This window comes from Lathamus discolor, chromosome 1, assembly GCF_037157495.1.
Source record: "Lathamus discolor isolate bLatDis1 chromosome 1, bLatDis1.hap1, whole genome shotgun sequence".
Taxonomy (NCBI): Eukaryota; Metazoa; Chordata; class Aves; order Psittaciformes; family Psittacidae; genus Lathamus; species Lathamus discolor.
Genome location: NC_088884.1, coordinates 79423226 through 79443623, shown reverse-complemented (window position 1 = coordinate 79443623; position 20398 = coordinate 79423226). Strand labels below are relative to the sequence as shown.

The window sequence follows — 20398 nt, the reverse complement described above, 5'->3', positions numbered from 1 at the left end:
CCAGCTGAAGAGACATACTGCTTGAACATCAGAGGAATCCCAGGAGTTGCAATTTCTTTAAGTACTAACTACTAATTGATTTGGAATCATTTCCAAAGAGCAGCAAGGATAGATTCAATGAAGAAAAGGGGTTTTCGGACAAAACTTGCACCTTTATAATTTAATGACAACAAAGAGGCAGGCTAGGCTCCTTTACGCCTGAGTGACAAGATACGCAGATCTCACTTTCCTTTCTAAAGAAACTCTGGTGAAAGGGTCCAGACTGGGCATGCTAGCAGGATGCAAGTACAAACAAAAGTCAATACTCTGTCCAACTCATGCCAGCTTCCTTACTAGAACTGTAAAATGAAGTTCAGCATAACACCTTGAGCCCTACAAATTACAGACTGCTTTGGGTTTGCATTTTTTTGTTTGGGTTGGGTTTTTTTTAAGCCAGGCCTTTACCCAGATTCTTCTATTGAAGGAGTAATTCTTCTAGTTAAAGTGAGCCAGAAAACCAATTTAATTGCAATTTTGTTTCTTGGGCCAGAGAAAACTCAGGAACTGAATTTAAGGAAAAACAGGAACTTCCCAGTGAGACAAGCATCTTGCAGAACAGCAGACTCATGCAGCAATGCTGTTATCCAAGAAGTGAAGCAACACTAACTGGGCCAAAAGATGTCTCATCTCTATGAGCAATTTCAGCCTTTAGATCTGGCATCTAGATCTTTGCTTACCCAAACTGTATTATTTTATCTGAAAACTGTTTCCAAATGTGAGGGAAGATGAACAGAAGAGGTTGAACATGTATCAGAGTACTCCAGACAACCCTGGCAAAAGCCCAACCCAGTGCTGCAGTATCTGGGCATCAGCTAGAGCAATCCTTATCACACGAGATGTAAGGTCAAAACACAATGCAACTAAAATAGAGACCAACATACAGCCAAAATGGGATAAAAGAATAAAAGCTGGGCATTAAGACACCTTTTATAGGCTTCTGTCCTAAGCAATAGCAAGGATTTAAGCTAACAGAGCAACTCTGCTTTTTAGTAAGCCTAATAGCTACTGCAAAGGGGGTGAGGGAAACCAATTAATTTAAACACATATCGCCTGCCGTGAGTGGCTGCACATTCTGATCTTATCGCCTTTGGGGTTTTAGTGGTTTTTAAGCTCCCACATGGCATGATCTTTCATGACTGTCAGTAACAGACCATTATTATTTTACTTCCCTCTCGTCTCTGTGTATGCATCTAGAAAAAATAATCCTTTCATTTAAGGCACAGCAGAACTACAGCTGCCACCTCAAAATATTCCTAAACATGCCTAGGAAAGCAGCAAACTAAGGGGATGAAATGGAAATATTAAACATCCTCCACAAACCACATGCACCTTCCAAGATACATTAGAAAAAAACATGTTGGTAAGTATTCTTGGAGTCACCTACAGAGTTTTCTGACTTCAGTCTGTTATTGATGGTTCACACACTGTCCTTTTAAGTACTGTATTTCACAACTGGTTCACCCCTCACCCACAGCTGCAGCCGTTGTCTAAATTAAAGTTTCCTTTGAAATGAAAGAAAATCTTTTCTTTAACAAGGAGATCTTTCCTTTAACAAGGAGCAAAGGACAAGTGCAGAAAATTATATGGCTCTTTCCCACATTGGTTCACAGAGCTTTCACAGAGTGGTAAAAAGAATACAAGGAGTATTTTATTTCACTTTCATAATATGGTTCTGCTTTCCACATTATAAAAGAAACACTGATTTTCCCATTATCAGTTAAGACAGGTTTATGCTTTATTTCAAGGCAATATTGTCTTTTCTTCTTTGAAAGCCTTCCTCAACACTTGTTCAAATTTTGTTTGTTGTCCGTTATGTTTTGCTCTTAAACAAACTGCTTTGAGTACAAGGAAATTAGCAACCCCAAATATACCAAAGCGCACAGCCTTTCATCCCCTGTCTAGAAACAGGTAAGTGTACATTTCACTTTATTTACCTTCCTGTCCTTTGCTCCTTCTGAAATAAAAGATTTCCTTGTTTTTATATCGAAGTTTTAGAGCTCTCAAATAGTAGACGAAACAGTGGGGGTGGTAGAGAGGGGGGGAAAGTAAAATCAGCAATTAAATTCAAACTGTGAACCATGAGCAGCAGAGTACAGAAGAAGGTGGTGTTGGACAGACAGACAAAAATCACTAGTGTTTCTCAGCCACTTAGAATTTCAACAGTCAAACAAAACCAATGTGGAGAAAGAAGCATCAGGCACAGTAAGCAAAGGGTAAGTTGAACCCTGGTAAGTCCCTACATGAATTTGTCTGCTACAAGACCCTACATGGGCTTTCCAATCTCTAAGTGCTTTACAGACAGGGAAAAGACAGCTCTTTAAGACCTGGGGATTTCCAAGCCTGAGATCGTCTCAAAAGCTGATTCCCACCACAGCCCAGTTCCTAGTACTTCTAAGGAACTGGCAGGGCAGTTACATCAGGTATCTGCTCTGACAAAAAACACCCATCCAAATTATGCTGCTTTGGCTCTGGCCAAGACACATATATAAGCATAGTAAAAGGTATCACAAGGACTGTTTTGGTAAGACATTTAGTTTTCTTTCACTAATCCAAATAGCTCGTGGATCTGATTACGCTGTAAGCAGAGTAAAGGCTAGACATTACCACTGGTTTTCCTCCCTATTTAGGAAACTACAGCTATGTCCACCAACATACAAAAAAAAAAAGATTCTGCGTGTTTATATACATATAATACATATGTATGTAAACCTACTTTAACACCTGTTAAAAAAAAAAGAGAAAATGGTCATTTATCCCTTCTTTCTTCCTCCTCCTGTGCCTCACCAACATTCCGCTTCAACGAAGGGATAGGCTTTTATTTCACCAAGCCTTCCTTCAGAATTATTTACTTCTGACATAAAGATCCTTCCCTTCCACATCTGTTAGTCACTAATTAGATCTGCCTTTTACAGTGTGAGGCATCAGGAATAAGAGAGCATTTTCTTTTTCCAAAGCTAAGCAAGTCATTTATTAAATCCTCAACTTCTCCAAGATAATACACAAAAGACATTTAACAGGAATTCATTTGCCTATGGATCAGAAAGGGAGGGTTTTTCCACCCTTTGCACATCCGCACAGATATTGTGAGAAATCAACGCAAGTTTTTACTTCCCCAAGCGGTCACCTCACTATTCCCTTTTGAATGCTTAGATCAGAAGGTGAACATGTGCCGTTTGTTTTACTGCACTGGTGCAGTTTTTGCGAAACTTTTTAGAAATCTTTTTAGAAACTTTTTAGAGATCACAAAGTAAACCTAGCCACAACCATTCTGAACTTTCCTAGCACCACAGTTCTGCTTCAAGGAGGGTAGGTTTCACATAGTCTAGTCAGATAGGCAAGCTCGAATCTCTTACTTGCCTTCTCAGCCTTATTTGGTTTCATTCACAATGCCCCTAACACCACCACTACACTTACCAGCACTTTTCAGGGTAGAATACCTTCAAGTATTTCCACTGCATAATTGCAAGTGCACCCAATACACAGTAGCTAAGGGCCATTTAGAATTCAGCAAACTATTAACTTAGAATCTCTCTGGGTAACAATTTACAATTTACCCTGGCAGGCAGCTAAGCCAAAGTGCTCTAAATCTGTGATCCAGCTTTATTTCAGAGAACAAAGTTACCAGCTAATCTTCTAGACTGAAATAATTCCACCACCCCCCACAGCGGCTTTGAAAATAACCTGTTACTACTCTAATGTGGTTTCTTATTTGGAGCTTTGGGTTTTTTCCTTTTGCTTGGCGTGGGGGCTTGGTTTTTTGGGGGGGAGAGGGGGAGGTTTAAACTCGGTTCAACACCTTCTTACATACTGAAGAAAGAATATGAACACTTACCAAAAAGTTAAACTATGCTATACTTTTCCACCCACAACCCCCCAAAAAAAAATCTTGTCAGCTTCTTTTTTTCCCTACACACACTTGTGCAGTACCATGCTACCCAGCTGTACTCTTTTGTTGCTAACAGCAGTAGCTTTAGAATCAATAGCAGCGAGGGACTTACACTGGTCACTCGACGGTAGATCTGCGCAGCATTTTGGCACTCGGAATAAGGATATTCAGACGTAGCCATCTCTAGCATACACATCCCAAAAGCATATACATCAACGGATTCATCATATTTCTCTTCATACATCTCGGGGGCCATGAACTCTGGGGTACCTTAAATTAAAAGAACGATTCAGACTCTAAATGTCTCAAAGCGAGCAGAGGCTGCTGGCGTTACTCACCGCAGGAGGAAGCGGATGGGAAGACCTGTGAGACAAGAGAAAGTGGAGGCAAAAAGAAGAGGGAGGAAACCCTTAGTCACTCTGTTGCATCAACATACTTTGTGAGTCTTCCATTGCAAGGCCTTGTGAAATAAGAATGTCATGAAAGGACTGATGCAAATTCCTGTTTCATGTGTGTTAGTTAATCTAGGTATCAAAACCGACTGTATCAGGCAGGAGTCAAATACAGGAGAGGGTATCAGAAGAGGGGAAGACTGTAGACTAGCCATAGGCTACAAACCAAATACTAAGGAGAGTTAAGGCACTTACCTTTTATCCCTGTAAGAAAGAAGCCACATTAAACCTTGTTTCAAAAATTACTCAACTGCCTTCTGCTGCAAAAGAAGTAGTACTGGTAAGAGCCCATAGCTAGTCTCTGACCTGGTGCTTTCCATCTACTTTTCTAAGTAGGATGGCTTGGGAAAGGCCTTGCAATGAAAAACTCTGGTGTTACAAATATAAATCTTCATGAAAAAAGGATAAAAGGTAGTTTTCTGCAAAGGCCACTCACCAGAGCCTTTTTCTTCATATACTTACCTTCCCACCTGCAGTATATTTATAGGCCTACTGCAGATACAGGCATTAGTGAGGGACATCCTACAGTCAAAAATACTCAGAAATACAGAGATTGAGTTACAGGCATAGAGCGTGAGATTCAACAAGTCCCATTTAAATAGTGTGCAGAAAATTATTGCCCAGTGAAGCATCACAGCACCCCCTTCAAAGGGATTGCACTGTATGATCAAATTTACTTTAAGCCAGAGATGCAAGTTTGCTTTTTGTAAATTTAACCACAGAATTATTTCCTGCAGACACCACATTCAAGACAGTTCACAGCTCATTCTATAGCCACATTGCTTGTTTTCACCACGCTAAATCAAAAAAAAAGGAATGTAGTTGCAGTCATTTATCCAAAAGCTAACTGTTACCAGATAGATAGATACGAAATGGGCATTTTTCAATTACAATTTTGAGGATTAGATGAGAATGCTTAAGAATTTTTTTATTATTATTGTTTTACATTGTATGCTTGTCTTTCCTATTAATACTTTGACTTGGTTAAGAAGCAGGAAATATTTCAGCAACAGCTTGCAAAACAATTTATGAGTATATACCATTGATCCCATCTAGGAATGTAGTATAGGACTGTTGAGTAATATCACATTTTAGCAAGCTATAAATAATGGGAGGGAGAGAGAGAGAGAGCAACTTCATACCCTGTAGTCTATTAACCCAACTACAGAAACAAAGCTGATAAAACCAATTCTTTCAAGAATTCACAAGAAATTCTAGTTCCATCAAATCAATTTCTGAAAAAGGTTATTAGTGGATATACAAGAATAGAGCCAGTAAAAGGTAATACTACCCCAACACATCTTCCTAAGTTACACAAATCCATATTGTACAAACTCCCTGAGTAGGCATTACATCACAGTCAGACTGTGATATAAAGATTCTTTTATTTACCTTAGTTTCTGATTACTCACAAAGTGCAAAAGATTTCATATTAGCCCCTGGTGATAATATAAAAAAAAATAAATAAATAATTAGCTGTATAAATTAATGTTACACTAAATATCAAAATGTTGCTTGGTCACCAAAAGGCATTTGCACATTACTTGAAGCAACATCATGCTAAAACTGAGATTTACGTGTAATTGAGAGTGGTTTTATCAACAATGTTGCACTAAACTGTTGGGCAGGGCAATAAATTTATATTACAAAATGCTTAATGTTAATATACAAATACCAAAAGTACAACCAAAGTTTCAACATGTAATCTTATCAGGAACACAGAATGACCTCAACAGCCAAGAAATGTTTTCACGCTTTGACCATGTACCTTTGAAACCATATGTTTAAGGAAGGAAAAAAAGACTTTGAAAATACTCAAGTTTCCAAATAGATAGACTGGCTCATCAGCCTCCGAAAACAGTAGAGGCTTACCTATCACACTTTTGGCAAAAGAAGCTCGTTTCAGGGTTGCCAGACCAAGGTCTCCAATCTTGACTGATCCAGTAGGGCCAGTAATGAAGATATTGTCACATTTTAAGTCTCTATGAATAATGGGAGGAGTGCGTGTGTGTAGAAATTGCAAGCCTTTCAGTATCTGACGGCACCAGCTTCGTAGTACTTTAATTTTCATCACTTTAAATCTTTTCAAATACCTAATGAAAAAAATAGCAGTGGGTTAAACAGGTTCTGCTAACAAATAGTAGATTATGCTATATCATTTGCTGTTCTGAAGTAAAAAGCAGTAATGAAACAGATGTACTAATTTCAACTTCACCTTCTATTTTAAAAGCTACCTGGGCATTTCCAGACTTCAGAGGAGCAAGAGCTGATGCCCCCACCTAAAACCTACCCACTTTCTTCTAGCTAGGAGACTATAACGTTGAAAGATATATTTGAAATGCTTGATCTATAGCTAATAATTCACTTGCATAGAAAGTTACCCTATAGTAATTAAACAGTTGGCTTGCTAAGTTTCAAGGCACTGCTTCCCTGACAAAGAGTTAAAGGCTTATCCATTACAACAATTCTTTATCTATTCATTTAAGAGGGTTTTTTTCTTCGCTTTTACCCTGTAACTGCTCAAATAGTTATAACCTTTTCCTTAATTAAATATAACTGGGTGGGAAAGTGGGCACTAGAGCCAAAACACTAATAACAACCAAGTACAGGATTGTTGCAAACTATGAGAGCTCTGCAGTCAGCACTTACAATTTTGACCAGGGTGCTTGGACTAATATTCCTAAGTAAGGTTTTCAGGCTACACTTTAAATCTGCTTCAGATTTACTTGTTGAGTTATCAAGTGAATTAGAAATTCTTAGAGATCACTTTCCTGGTGCAGGACAGGGTTTGATCACCTGAATCTGACTGGTACTACTCACTACTTCAAACTAAGAATGTAATGTTTATGCACAGGTATGGATGGGGCAGGGAAATCTTTAAAAGGGTTCTGTCAAATAACTGACATGGAAGAGTTCATACATAAAGCTAGCATCCCTTTTCAGGTAGAATGTGACCCAACCTTGATTATTCTAACATTGCTGCTTTTTAAAATCCCATGCCAGAAGAGTCAATTGTCATACCAGAACAAAATTTTCCTGTGCCTGTTATTCAAAACTGTAACCTTATTCTACTCCCTAATTTCTACAGATTAGAGATACCCCAAGGTGAATAACTTGTGACAGCGTTCAAGTGCTTTCCAACAGTGAATGTGCAGAACCTCTCTATGGGTAAAACAATTTGAAGTGAAGAGTTGTTTACCTCCCTTTGAAAAGTATGGGGTGAAACGCACTTAGAGAAAGAAACTAGCATGCTGTGCAGAACAAGAATGTTATTCAGAGGGTGTTACTGAAAGTCTCAGATAAAGACCAGTTCCACACTACTGCAAGACTGGTAGGAAATTCTGTGACCAGCATGAAGTCTAACAACTAGTCTTAAAATACAACCAAGTCATGTTCAATTATTCCATGTTGTCAGTCTCTTTTGCATATCCATTTAATCAGCAAAAAAGGTAGAGATTAAATCACTTGAATCAATGCCAACATAAAAATGTGGTATATTAAGGCCTTTTACTTTGTTTCTCCAATTCAAAAGAATATCTGGAAAACCAAGCTGCTAGCAATAACCCCACTGTGAAAACAGGTCTGTAAAAGCAATCAGGACCCAGTTCCAGAAGGAAATAAAGTCTCAAAACAGAATGTAAAGACAAGCACGGAAAAAGCCAAGCAAAGGAAGGAGACAAACTGAAGGAGGTTCTGAATCACATCAGCTACCACTTGAATTCTTGCTATTGACACAACCCTCATTCATCTCTCTTGAGCTTGTTCCAAAGATCACATGGTAGGGGTACTTCAGTTCAGCATCTGGAATCCTTAATTACATTCTTGGTATCGAATATGCTAGTCTACTGCCAGCTTCTCACTATTAAAGGACCTGGGTCCAACCATCACACAGCATCCTGCAGTGTTGCTGTTATTTTTCCATAACACTGTCATGAACTAAGTCACATGTCACTTAAGCCAGAAACCATTTTAAAATCGAAGTGTACATAAATACATAAAAATACACAGACAATGCTACTAGTCAACATGCTTGCAATTTTCCTAGTATCATAGGGTAACTCAGGCTTGAAGAGACATCAGGAGGTTTCCAGCTTAAGTTTCTGCCCAGAGTCAGCCATGAACTCAAACATGGTTACTCTGGACTGTATGCTGCCAGGTTTCTAGGATGTACAAGAATGAGGCCTGCGCAACATCTTGAGGCAATCTGTTCTACTGCTTAACTATCACCACTGAAACAGCTTCTCCTTACATCAGTCTGAACCTCTTTTGTTTCAACTTGTGCCAGTTATCTCTTATCCTCCCACCATTCACTGCTGCAAACAGCCTGAACTGATTCCCTCAAGTGCCCTGGAAGCCTACAGTTCGGTCTCCCCCAAAAGACCCTTCTTAATCCAGTTCCCTCAACCCCTCTTCACAGAGCCGTGACTGCAGCACTTGACCATCTTGGTGAGCTTCCACTTAACTTGCCCCTGTGAAATCAACAGTGTTGTCTATTTTAAAGGGTAGTAATGCTTTTTTTAAAAAAGATTGATCTTTGTACAGAATACAAGCAAAGATGAGAACACACAGCTTTCTTTATTAGTTAGCTCCAATGAATAGAGACGGGAACTAGAATTTGGCTGTCTCAAGGCTGGTTTTTAAGGGTTTTGGTAAGCAGGAATGCTGCTGACCTACAGCATCTCAGCTCAAGGATCTATAGGGAACCCTGCTAAGTTAGTAGAAGTAGTTATGAAGATATGTGTCCTACTAGACAGCTGACACATTCATTTAAAAAGGATCAGGACCCATACTATAAGAGCCTTGGACAAAAATAGTGGCTGAGACCTAGGTCAGACTGAAAATTGCTGCTTTCATTAACAGTATAATTAAAACTTAAAATAGGCAACTCCATTTTGGTTTTCCAAGATTTTAATTCCATGATAGCATAACAATGGCAGTGTAATTCTTTACAACAATGAGCTGCAATACTTTTGCACTGGTACGCAGAAAATCAGGGACTTCTTTGTGAAAAATTAGAAGTTTGTGCAGACAGCATTTGAAAAGATCGAGTCACTAATATTTTAACATTATGTGTGTGTATATATCTAAATGTATACAAATATGAAAATGCATGAAGAAAATTTTCTTTAAGAGATCATCACACTTCTTCCGTTTACCTTTTTACGTCAAGTGGCAACAATGTCTGCATCCCAAGTCTCAAAACAAGAAAGGCATCACTTGCATTAAATGTAGGCAATGCTTCTATTTCTCTCTTTTTGTATGTTTACAATACTCAGCCAAATATGAACAAACACAAGTGTGCAGTGTAAATGTAGGAATATGATGCAGGTACATGAAATACTTAATGATACTAAATTTGGCATATCAGAATTTTCCAATATAGTTTACCTGTCAAGACTCAAGTCAAGTGGACAAGAATAAACTAAATCACAATTATAACACAAACTATGAAATAGTGAGGAAGAAACCCACCCAGGAGTTTACAGTTTAAAAGATGTTCAATTAGAGAGCTTATGAGTTATTTCTGGATAAACTTCCATACTTTAGAGTATAAAATAATCTTACAGACAACAAATCTGAGGTATTTCTTCCTACCAACACCCTGCATATAACTGTCTATTATTACTTTGTCATCTTGCTTATGCCACCACATAACAAGATCCAAATATTAAGATCTGGGGCGGGGGGGGGAGGGGGGGGGGGAAGGAGTAAAAAAAGGAGGGAAAAAAGGTTAAGTCTAACACTATATATTCTAGCATAAAATTAGGTAGCTTTAAATAAAGGCATCTGTACATAGCTGTAAAGCCTTTATGTTATTACTAGCTCTGGAAATAGCACATAAAGCAAGAGATAAATTCTATCTGAAATACTTCAACCAACCTCAGAAAAGCCTTCCCTGAACATGCAGCTAAAAAAGAAAGTTGCAGTATCTTCAACTGCAACTTCCAGTGCTATTTCAAAAGCCAAACACTTCCCCATAATTGCAGGCCAGACTCCCAAAGTACCATTTTTATCTTCGTTAAGTATGTCCATTTGTGGCTATCAATAAGCATCATAAAAAACACAAGATGTTCACATGCTATTTTAGCCAAATAGATTGCAAGTTGTTTCCAGCTCCTACAGCCTGCTTACACATTTAGGATTTGAATTTCTCTCCAAGACTTAAATGGGCAGTGAATTAAGACAACGACTCACAATCCCTGAATTTCAAATGCTGGCAGTTTTTATTTCCCCGTAGATTAATGGTGACTGGATGCTGGTGAACAAGCTCATAGCCCTACAAGTTTCTATAGTGCAAGGCGAAAATGGAATGTCAGTATAACCCCCGCAGGCTCCACACACCACTAGAGGGACCTCGCAGCAGCTTGATTTGCCGGTGTCTGCTTTCAGCTCTGGCTTAAAAAGAGAACCAGTTTCACTCAGCCACTCCCAGGTTGAAATTCCAAGCACTGACATACTTTCAGATTTTTGTTTGGTACTATTTCATGAAGTTTCAGCTAAACAAACAGGCAGTGGTTTGTTGGTGTCGTTTTCTTTTTACATATTATTTGTACTGTAGTAACATCCAAAATCTCCCAAAAGAGGTGAATTAATTCAGGCTTTGAACATTACAAATCATCTCATGCTAGTGGAAAGCAGCTGGAGCAGAAAATAAAAAGTTGTGAGAAGTGAAAATAGAGCACTGTCTTCCTGAACCCTTAAAACCTAAAAGTCTTATGCATGTGTTTACTAGGACATCACAAGGAAGAATGTGACAAGCTTGCTAACTTAAAGGATGTTCTAACTGAACTCTGCAGGGCTAGCAAGACTCCTTTTAAACCAGAATTTCCCTACAGGAGGTTAGCCCTCAGCAAGAGGGCTCTGTTCTTATCTATTCTGAAATATGATCTATTTCTAGTGCTCTGATTTTGTGCTAATGATTCTCATATGCTTTGACATTCCTTAATTTACTTACGTTTTCAATGTTCCAGATGTCATGAGTTCCGTCACAAGAACAATACACTTTTTTCCTTTCACTGTAGACTCCCAGGAATCATAGAACCTAACAATATTGGGATGCTGAAGCCCTTTCAGCATCCCAGCTTCCTCTTTAAATCTTTGACGCTCTGATTTGGACAGCTTCCGATCCTAATGAAAAAGAAAAGGTATATCAGAAAGCTTTGCTTTATTTCTTACTTAGAGAAGCAGCAACTTGAACAGTTGAGTAAAGTCAATGAACAAGTAATAACTGGCAATCTTAAATACCATTTGGTTTGCTATTACCCTGAAATACACTCATTTAGAAGACATTCTATTATAGTCTTTGTCATATTTTTCCTTACAATCTGACTGCTCTAGGAGGGAAGAATTGCAAGTCTGTGGATTATCCCCTCTTCCTGTTTCCTCTTCCCCTACTCTAATAAATCCAGTCATTGCCCGAGTTGATGTGGAAGGAGGACATAATGTCTTCAAATATTCAAATGATCCAGAACAGACAAAATTGGACCATTTAAATCATCACTCTCATGTTGTACCTAATAATGTTTAGTCATTCCTATATGTATAATATCCAGACCACTGGTAACAGATGGGATTAACCTTCCATATAGGGGACAGAGCATAAAACCTCTCTAACACATACTATGAATTTATAACTGCAGAAGAACAAGTGAATAAGTTGGATTTTCTTTGATTAAAAGCATGACCTCATGATTGAGCAAGTTTCCTGTTATCTAGCATCAAGGAAAACATAACCATAACTCATACTAGAGACAGAAAGCAATCTTTTAGCCAGAGACAGACCATAAAAAAGCATTCCTAGACAATACTGTTTTATTATCTCCCAACAACTAGCTATCACATCACATCAGGACTCTGAGCAGCTATTACCAGACTAAGCTGCACATCTCAAGAGAAAACAGTCTCCTCATGCCATTCACTTTTCTCAGCTTGCCAATGCACTGGGCACACCAGTCAGATTGACAGACTGACATAAATTGCATCTATACGCAGTTTGTCTTAAAAACAAAAACACCCAAGCACACAACATTTCAGGATATAATTAAAGCCCAGAATTTTAGATTCATTGTTCCTAACAGTTATTTAGGAATAACCAATGACCTCTTTGTCAAATCTGAATAATATTTCTAAGTCACTTAACTTCATATTTCCTTTTCAATTAAAGGAAGTAGTAAAACCATGCAGGGTTTACTTATACTGCTCACAACCTCCTGCTATCCTCCAGGCAGTAACTTCTCTTCCTTTGTTTACCGGTAATGTGTTTTCCCTGTACCATTCAGCCAATACCTAAACCATCCTATACTCACTTAGATCATTAACTTTTTCTCAGAGGTTCATAGAGTATCTTTCCATATGCACAAACTTCATTTCCAGATGAAGCTCCAATTTTCAGAAGTGTAAAAGCCTTCCAGGTGAAAGTTTGAAAACAGAGTTGAAACAATCTCAGGAATCACTCACTACCTTACCAGTGCCTATGAACGTCAGCCACACGCACGGTTTTACAGTTCTTAGGAAGATGCTAAATTCTTCAGTCTTGCAAATTTAGTCTCTAGACATCAAAAGCACTCAATCCTGCAACTATTTCACTCTGTAGAAATTAGCACTACCACCTCTACTCACTCCTTCATAAACATACTCACATGAATTTTGAGATACCATGTTTGCAGAAACACTACACAAACATTTGAGTATCATGTCTGCCTAGCTGCTGGTTTGAGTTTTTTCAGTACAGAAATAATGCTTCCATTTGCACTCCCTAATAGCTTTCCTTTCATTACAATAAATAGGGCAGCACAACTTGTGTTCAAAACCAGTTCATCTTGACTCCTACAAGCAGCTGTGATACGGAAAAGCAGTGAGCTGCAGTAGGCACATCAGTCAACAGAGCATACACACATGCTTCTTAGAAACACTCCATGCTTCAAGCAATATAAAAAAAAAAATCACAGTAATGTAACTATTCTTACAGTAAAATAAAGCAGTCTTCTCAGCCTATGCACCTGATCCGCATAATCCACATATTAAAACTAGTTACATACGGTTATTATAAAAACATGGCTGCAGCGATTACTTTTATATCACCTTTAAATTTAGCCATATAATATGAACAGCTGCATTCATTTTTGTCCAAAATCTACATTTTAGATGCACATTTGGATTAAATTTCCTTTATTTCATGCATTCTAGTAAGTTGTCTACCACAAACACTACTAACCAGTTTTAGACTATACCTGACATTAAGTTATCATCCTAATCTATGCAAACATAATCTTTCTTAAGGGCCTTACACCATTTTCTCTACCACTGTACTACTAACCCCTAATAGAAACTAACAAGTGCTAATCACTCTTTATCAATGAGCAGACTCTTAACAAGCAGGCATATTTTGACTCATTTCCCTTTCTGGCCACATCAATGGTAGCATCATGTTCCTGCACATGTATCTGTGACGTTTAAAACAGACACTCAACACTTCAATATTGGCATTAGAGAAAAGGAAAACACACTAAGATGGTGACAATACACTAAGTAATTCAACACTTCTTTGAAAGTCACAGTGCCCTAATGATCTGGGACAAGCTTGGACACAAACATGGGCTAACAAATTTCACCCACGGAAGACAGCTATGTTTTTGCAACCAAGGAAACATCACACCCTTCAGTGGCATACTGCAGCAGCAAACTATAGCATGAAAAGTTAACATTAAACAGAACTGTAAGGAAAAGGCAGAGAGGCCACTTGTTTCATAAGACTAGCAACACATACTACCTTTAACTACCCTCATTTCCTTGGATACACAACCCATACATTCATCTTTAACAGGTTGTTGGGTTTTTTTATATTCTTTCCCTAAAGGAACACAATGCTAGGTAACAGGAAAGGATGAATATACTTTAAAAACACATAACCCTAGCGTTCAGGAAAATATCAAACCTCACATACCGTTATACCAACAAAATTATCTGTATACACAATGACTGGTTATACTCATACAGACTACATTGTAATGCAACCTGTTAGGCTAACAAGCCATTTAAGAACAAGTACACCCCTGAATATTCTGTGCACTAGAACTTTGAAACATACCAGACAGTATGATCTGCCAGACTGCAGAGATGGACTAGACCAAAGCCCATCCCAAATACTACATTTTGGCATCTTCTGAGCTGTAAGCATGGGCAAATGTGACAACTTTATGCTCTTTCTTGCACAAAGGTGCAATCTAAGCAAGTATTGAGATAAGCAAGGAAATAAAGCACTATATGTAATTTGGGAGTCTGAAAAATGGTGCTACCAGCCACATGAGGTATGAATACTTGAGGAAAGGCAGAGGAATGAAAACTTCTTGGAATCACATGAAATCCACAAATGAAACTGCTGTACAGCAGAGCTGTGGCAGACAGAGAACAGCCATCCCACTTAGTGAGAATTTAAAAGAGCATTTTCCAAGAATTTGGGAAGGGGACAGCTTTCACAATCTTCACTTTTAAGTGCGTACTCCAAGAGAATCAAAAGCTCAACTGTGTCCTTCCAACAAGGCAGCTACTCGGGGTGATACGCAAATTCCGGCAGGGCCTTCAAGCAGGAGCCTGCAGGAATGGAAGACCCTCAACTCTATTTTCACCTCTAAAGAAGTAGCAAAAAGTTTATGACATCATTCCAAATAATTCTCCATTTGATTATCTCGAAAATTAATCGAACAGATCTACCTCCTGCAGCCTTCTTCCTGTAACTCACAGTCTAAATAGGTATGCAGATGGATCATTTCAGCATGTTATTTGCTGGTTTCATCTGGAAGCAAAAATGGAAGTTTCACAACTTAACATTCCTGTATCACAAACTACAAGACTGGTTAAACAAATTTAATGTTTCCTTTGATTTATATTTTTATTTTAAAAATCAAACAGGCCAAAACTGAACAAAATAGAAAGACACCTAAGATGCTTTTCCATAAGCCTGGCAAACCTGAACAATTTTATAAAGAAACCACCACTTTAAGAACAGTTAATAATATATGGCTTGATATCCTATCCTTCAAACACCAATTTGTCTTGGAACTCCTACTAATAAAATCAAAAAAATGGACACCCTTTCTCCTCCCCAAGGCTTTATTTTACCATAGTGAAGCAATTTCAGGCAGACAAGATGAAGTCCTAATTCTGGAAGTTAGCAAATCACATTCTTGTACCTCAGTTACCACATGCTGAGCAGATATAGCCCAAATATTTAAAAATATACAAAGCTGTCAAACTGTAGGGAGAGCTTGCTTCCTAAAATGGATTTAACTATCCTATAAAACAGCCAGCATTGCTGTTCCTGAACTGAGAGCTTCCCTGGAGGACTTAAGTGTCACATCCTAATCACTGAGCTGCCCTTCGAACAAACTGAAACAGATGCATCAAGCCCACTCCGTTCATTTCATTCATTCCTTTCCACCTACATTAAATTGTTTTGACAAGCCAGGACAAACAGCAAGGCTTCCCAGCACGTGACTCGCAGTTCTGCAGTGCCAGGGGTCTGAATGGAGACAGGCAGCAAGTGAAGCAACTGTTCAGCTCAGAACAATTCAATAAGCTTTTCTTGGCTGTTTCAATTTATCCGTGTACTTCCCCTCTGATTTTTTTTTTTGCTCAGGAAAGAGCTATCAGAGGTGTTTACATTACACAAAGTAAAACAGGGATCTTGGTCATTCATGACCACGGTCATTACTTTTTCACTAGTGTACTTAACTTACACACAGAACCATTACTACCCTCTTTCTATTCCTGTACGTAGGTGCCTTGCATAAATGCAAGAGGAACCCTGACTCAAAACCACTCCTCGTCCGTAAGATTAGTTATTGTATCAAGCCACAAAAAAAAAAACCTCATCAGCAAAAAATGCCTATATTCCTTTGGCAAGTTTTTTCAGCCAAGGCTTAATGTCTATTCAGCATCTTTAACGAGGAAGGAAAATACATTTCTGGCACCTAAATTAATCTTAAATTTCAACTTGGTTGCTCACATAGCTGTTAAGTCTATCAAGTAATGTCACATTTGTTTTCCTTTCTAACTTTCTACAGTGCTTCAGAGCCCTGTCCTATTAACATTGTGACAAGAAATCCTGCATCTGCAAAGCACATCACAGTACCGTAAGTGGTTGCAGAGCCTAGCTCAGACACCAGAAACAGCAGGAGAGCCATGTTAGTAAGGCATCACTCTGCTCTAGCCATTCAAGTCTGCTCTTCATTCAGAACAAGCTTAGCCAAGTCTCTCACCTCTGCTACTCATTTTTACTAACTGACACCAAATGGCCTGAGCTAAATTCTAGGACAATTCAACAGGCATTAAATGGACAGTTACACAGAAAAGACACACTGCATTTCATCATTAAACATGTGCTACAGGATGCCAAGCAAGTGGGTAACAAAAGAAACACTCTACATGGAAGGAACCAGATCTGCTAACTCGTGCTATATCTCCTCAAAGGTTATTTTCTGTTTCTTGATATCAAGCACAATTAACATAGACAAAGTGCCAGAGAACCCTTATGCACAACAGAACAAACCTGACTCAAATCTGCCTACAGTCTCCAACTTCTACAAACAGGCAGACTCACAGGTGATAAAGGTCAACCTTAAACTGGGTATTTAAAGAAAAAGAAGGCATGAGCTGTTTCCTCTTCCACACTATTAGGAAGATAATAAAGTGGAAACTGAGAAAGACTGGACACTTTACACACAGACAGGTTTTACCAGCTTTCTGCATATCCTACAGCTAGATTCAGAAATTCTACATAGCTAATGTTACAGTGACAGTTAGTGGGTTGTTGGTTTGATTTTTTTAAACTACAGTAGAGCAACACTATGTAGCTTTTATCCAAAGAGATGCATTAGAAATCACAATAGAAAAATTAGTAGCAATGAACTGTCTTCAGGTGATGTGATCTGAAAGTGTACAGCCATGACAGACTTCAAAGTCCTGTTGAATTAATAGACAGCCTGAATCACAACCATGGGAAATTATCTGTGCTGAGGTTACAGCAAGCAGCATTTCATCAAACTTTTCAAATGTCTGAAAATTTGAGGGGAAGACACTGCTGCTCCCAGCCTATTATCCAGAGGAAGAAGTAGCATACAGAACGGACAAATGTTCTTCTGTGTGCATTTCTGCAGCATATGAGAAAGGCTTTGCAAGCCTTTTAGGCAAGGTTAATGAGGGGTCATCAGAGGAGAAGCTAGCAAGACTGCACTCTGATATTCAGCACTGTTAATGGAACTGAGGCTTTGCGGGCTGCAGTGTTCTCATCCTGAAAAAATTTAGCAGTTTAGAGGAAAAAAAGAGCACAGTGACCATTGAGCTAGATTAACAAAATATCAACAAAGAATCCAGAGAGCTTAAAAATCACCCAACATTACATAGTTAGTACCTAGCAATGGAAGTGTCAGTGAGTAAGACCCACATCTACTTCTGCGTCAGCACAAACCTCTTCAGACTTTCCAGTGTCAGTGTTAAAGACTAGCAGAGAGAAAAAAGGAAGTGAGGGGGAAGTGACTGTTCAAAACACATCCCTGTACAACCACAGAAATTGAAATTGATCAAGGATCTACACAGACCCCTCCACCAGTATACCTTTCTACATGGCACTGAACACAAAAAAAATGATTACATGGAGCTGAACAGCTGTTGTTCATGTACATGTAAGCATGTAGGCTGCACAACTCCAGTTTCCCCAGCCACTCCTTGTAAGAGTTGAGCTCTAGACCCTTCACCAGCTCCGTTGCTCTTCTTTGGATATGCTCCAGCAATTCAATGTCTTCCATGTAGAGAGGGGCCCAAAAGTTTTCAGTCCCTTTTCTCCTCTTAGATTAAAGATGGAAGACAACATTCCTGAGGATGGCGAGTGGAATAGAGTGCAATGCCAAGTTAACACTTACTTACTGAAAGTAAAATCCCACATAGCTGCTTGGCAAATCTCCACAACAAGAATCAATTTTATATAAGCTACAGGCAGCCTTTGTGGAGTATGCAAACAACCTTGAGAAAGAGTACACTCAAATATAATATACACATCTAACACAATGGAAAAGATTAGGCTTAAAACAGTTATGTATTACACTTTTTAAAGTTCCTAATTCAGAGGGAAGATTCTTTTGTAGGCTTCCTCTTACACAAGCTATTAAAAATGCTTTAAGTTTCAGTAAAGTACACAAGTCATCAACCTAAATGAAAGGCTGAAGGATTATTCACATTAGTTAATACTGTTTCCTGGTGTACATTCTCTTAATTTCTGGCATTTCAATACACAACAATAGTAGCACTGCGCAAAATTTATCAGAAGATGCAGTTAGCTCATTAAAAACACACCAAAAATTTAAATTGTTTCTTGTCCTTTCTCTTACCATAGATACAGGCTGATACAGTGAACCATAAATCATAGCATGGCTTGGGTTGGAAGGGACCTTAAATATCATCTAGTCCCAACCCCCCTGCCAAGGGCAGACACCTTCCACTAGACCAGGTTGCTCGAAGCCTTGTCCAACCTGTCCTTGATGGCAGCACCTCACATGATCAAATGCATGCAGGTTTATTGCTGCTGCCCAAAGATTAGAATTAAGGAAACAAATTACATTTTGCAGAGCTGATATTTGGGTAAACTGATGAGGGGAAGAAGAGGAACAAAGAAATGAAACTCTTAATGATTAGACAGAAGAAGAATAGATAGAAGCCTTCATCAGTCAGGGTTTAGTCTGGAGAAGCCAATTACATATACCCTGAAAGAATCAATACTTGAGTAAACTTCAGAAAATAAGAAATACAACTTTGTATTAACACTGAAGAGGGAGTATCTGCAACTAAAGCCTATGCATGTGACAGAGATACCAGCACCACTTCTCATTTTATCCTGCCACTGTTTGTCCATTTGGATGAAGCTATGATTCGGCACCACAGGATAAGGGGGGGAACACCACCAGTAATTAAACCCCTCTAATATGTTTGCTTCAGACTTTTACATAGGCAGCAGCACCTCTGCCAGCAATAGCAGTAGCAGCATCTAAGACACCTGGTGGCAGCAATGTTATAGACTTAACCTATGCGTGAAGACACACCCTCGGCAAGTCTCCGGATAACAGAAAGGTCATCAAAACTGAAGTTTGTGCTTGCTTGAACCAAGTTCTAGCATCATTAAACACAACTGACCTGTAACTAGTCACAACTACATAGTCCTTTCTAGGTCTTCAGCTAGAGAAAAAGTTGGCCAAATCCTCAAGTTTCCAGGATCCCATAATTCACAAGAACATTCAGAATAAGACACCGCTAATACTGTTACTGCAGTACAGGAAGCAGGCAGTAAGGAATAACTACAACATGCAAAACCGAACATGCTTTAAAAAAAAACAAAGCGGGGGGAGAGGTTAGGAACACTGTTAAACTCACTAACTTGGTGAGATATAAAGTCATTCTGCCTCACTTCCTCACATGGAACGAATGGCAGAAGTGGGATCAGAAGTGTAAGAAGCACGCAAATACGACGTGCAACAGAAACGCAGCAGTAGAAAACCATTTCTGTTTCTGCAGGACAACAGTAGATCAGTACGCTTCCTCTTTACATAAGGAACAAGAAATCTTAAAGTACAACTTCCAGTAACAAAGTTGATTTTTTGTTACAGTAGCACTGTGGGAATTTTTTACTTTCAGCAATGACAAAAAATTGCTACTTTGGTGCAGCATTGCTACACCAGTGGGCTTCAAAACCATGTGCAATATTAGATGGAAGGCTCATGTCCCATTCTCACCAGAGACAGTCAGATTCAAGCATATTGCTTAGAGACTGGGCAGTCAGCTGTACCTCAAGTTCCTCTTAAGAAGATAATGACAGAGAAGAGAATCTATTACAAGTCCAAAAGGGCTATGCCAGCCAGAAGCCTGGCTGGCAGGCTTTTGAAGAATTCAGTCAGTGAAGATTACCATTAAAACTGTGAGCAGCATGAATATGATGTACCTGGCAGTAAAACACCTCACTTTCCTGAGGAAAATTAAA

At 38.8% G+C, this 20398-nt stretch overlaps 1 protein-coding gene and 1 long non-coding RNA gene across 8 annotated transcripts in view; one reads left to right on the top strand and one right to left on the bottom strand.

The window, feature by feature from the left end:
- WNK1 (WNK lysine deficient protein kinase 1) overlaps window positions 1–20398 on the bottom strand; it is a 105694-nt gene that overhangs the window by 59241 nt on the left and 26055 nt on the right. For all 3 annotated transcript variants that reach the window (XM_065682460.1, XM_065682470.1, XM_065682478.1), the window contains exons 2-4: window positions 11333–11505; window positions 6250–6470; window positions 4038–4195 (exon numbers count right to left, since the gene is read on the bottom strand). In XM_065682460.1, coding sequence (XP_065538532.1) covers window positions 4038–4195; window positions 6250–6470; window positions 11333–11505 — 552 coding nt within the window. The remainder of the gene's footprint in view (window positions 1–4037; window positions 4196–6249; window positions 6471–11332; window positions 11506–20398) is intronic.
- The window catches only part of LOC136015893 (uncharacterized), a 35230-nt gene that overhangs the window by 1373 nt on the left and 13459 nt on the right, over window positions 1–20398 (top strand). For 2 of the 5 annotated variants that reach the window (XR_010613400.1, XR_010613397.1), the window contains exon 2: window positions 1257–1399. The exons of the other annotated variants lie outside the window; for them this stretch is intronic. This is a non-coding gene — a long non-coding RNA (uncharacterized LOC136015893). The remainder of the gene's footprint in view (window positions 1–1256; window positions 1400–20398) is intronic. 5 annotated transcript variants of the gene reach the window in all.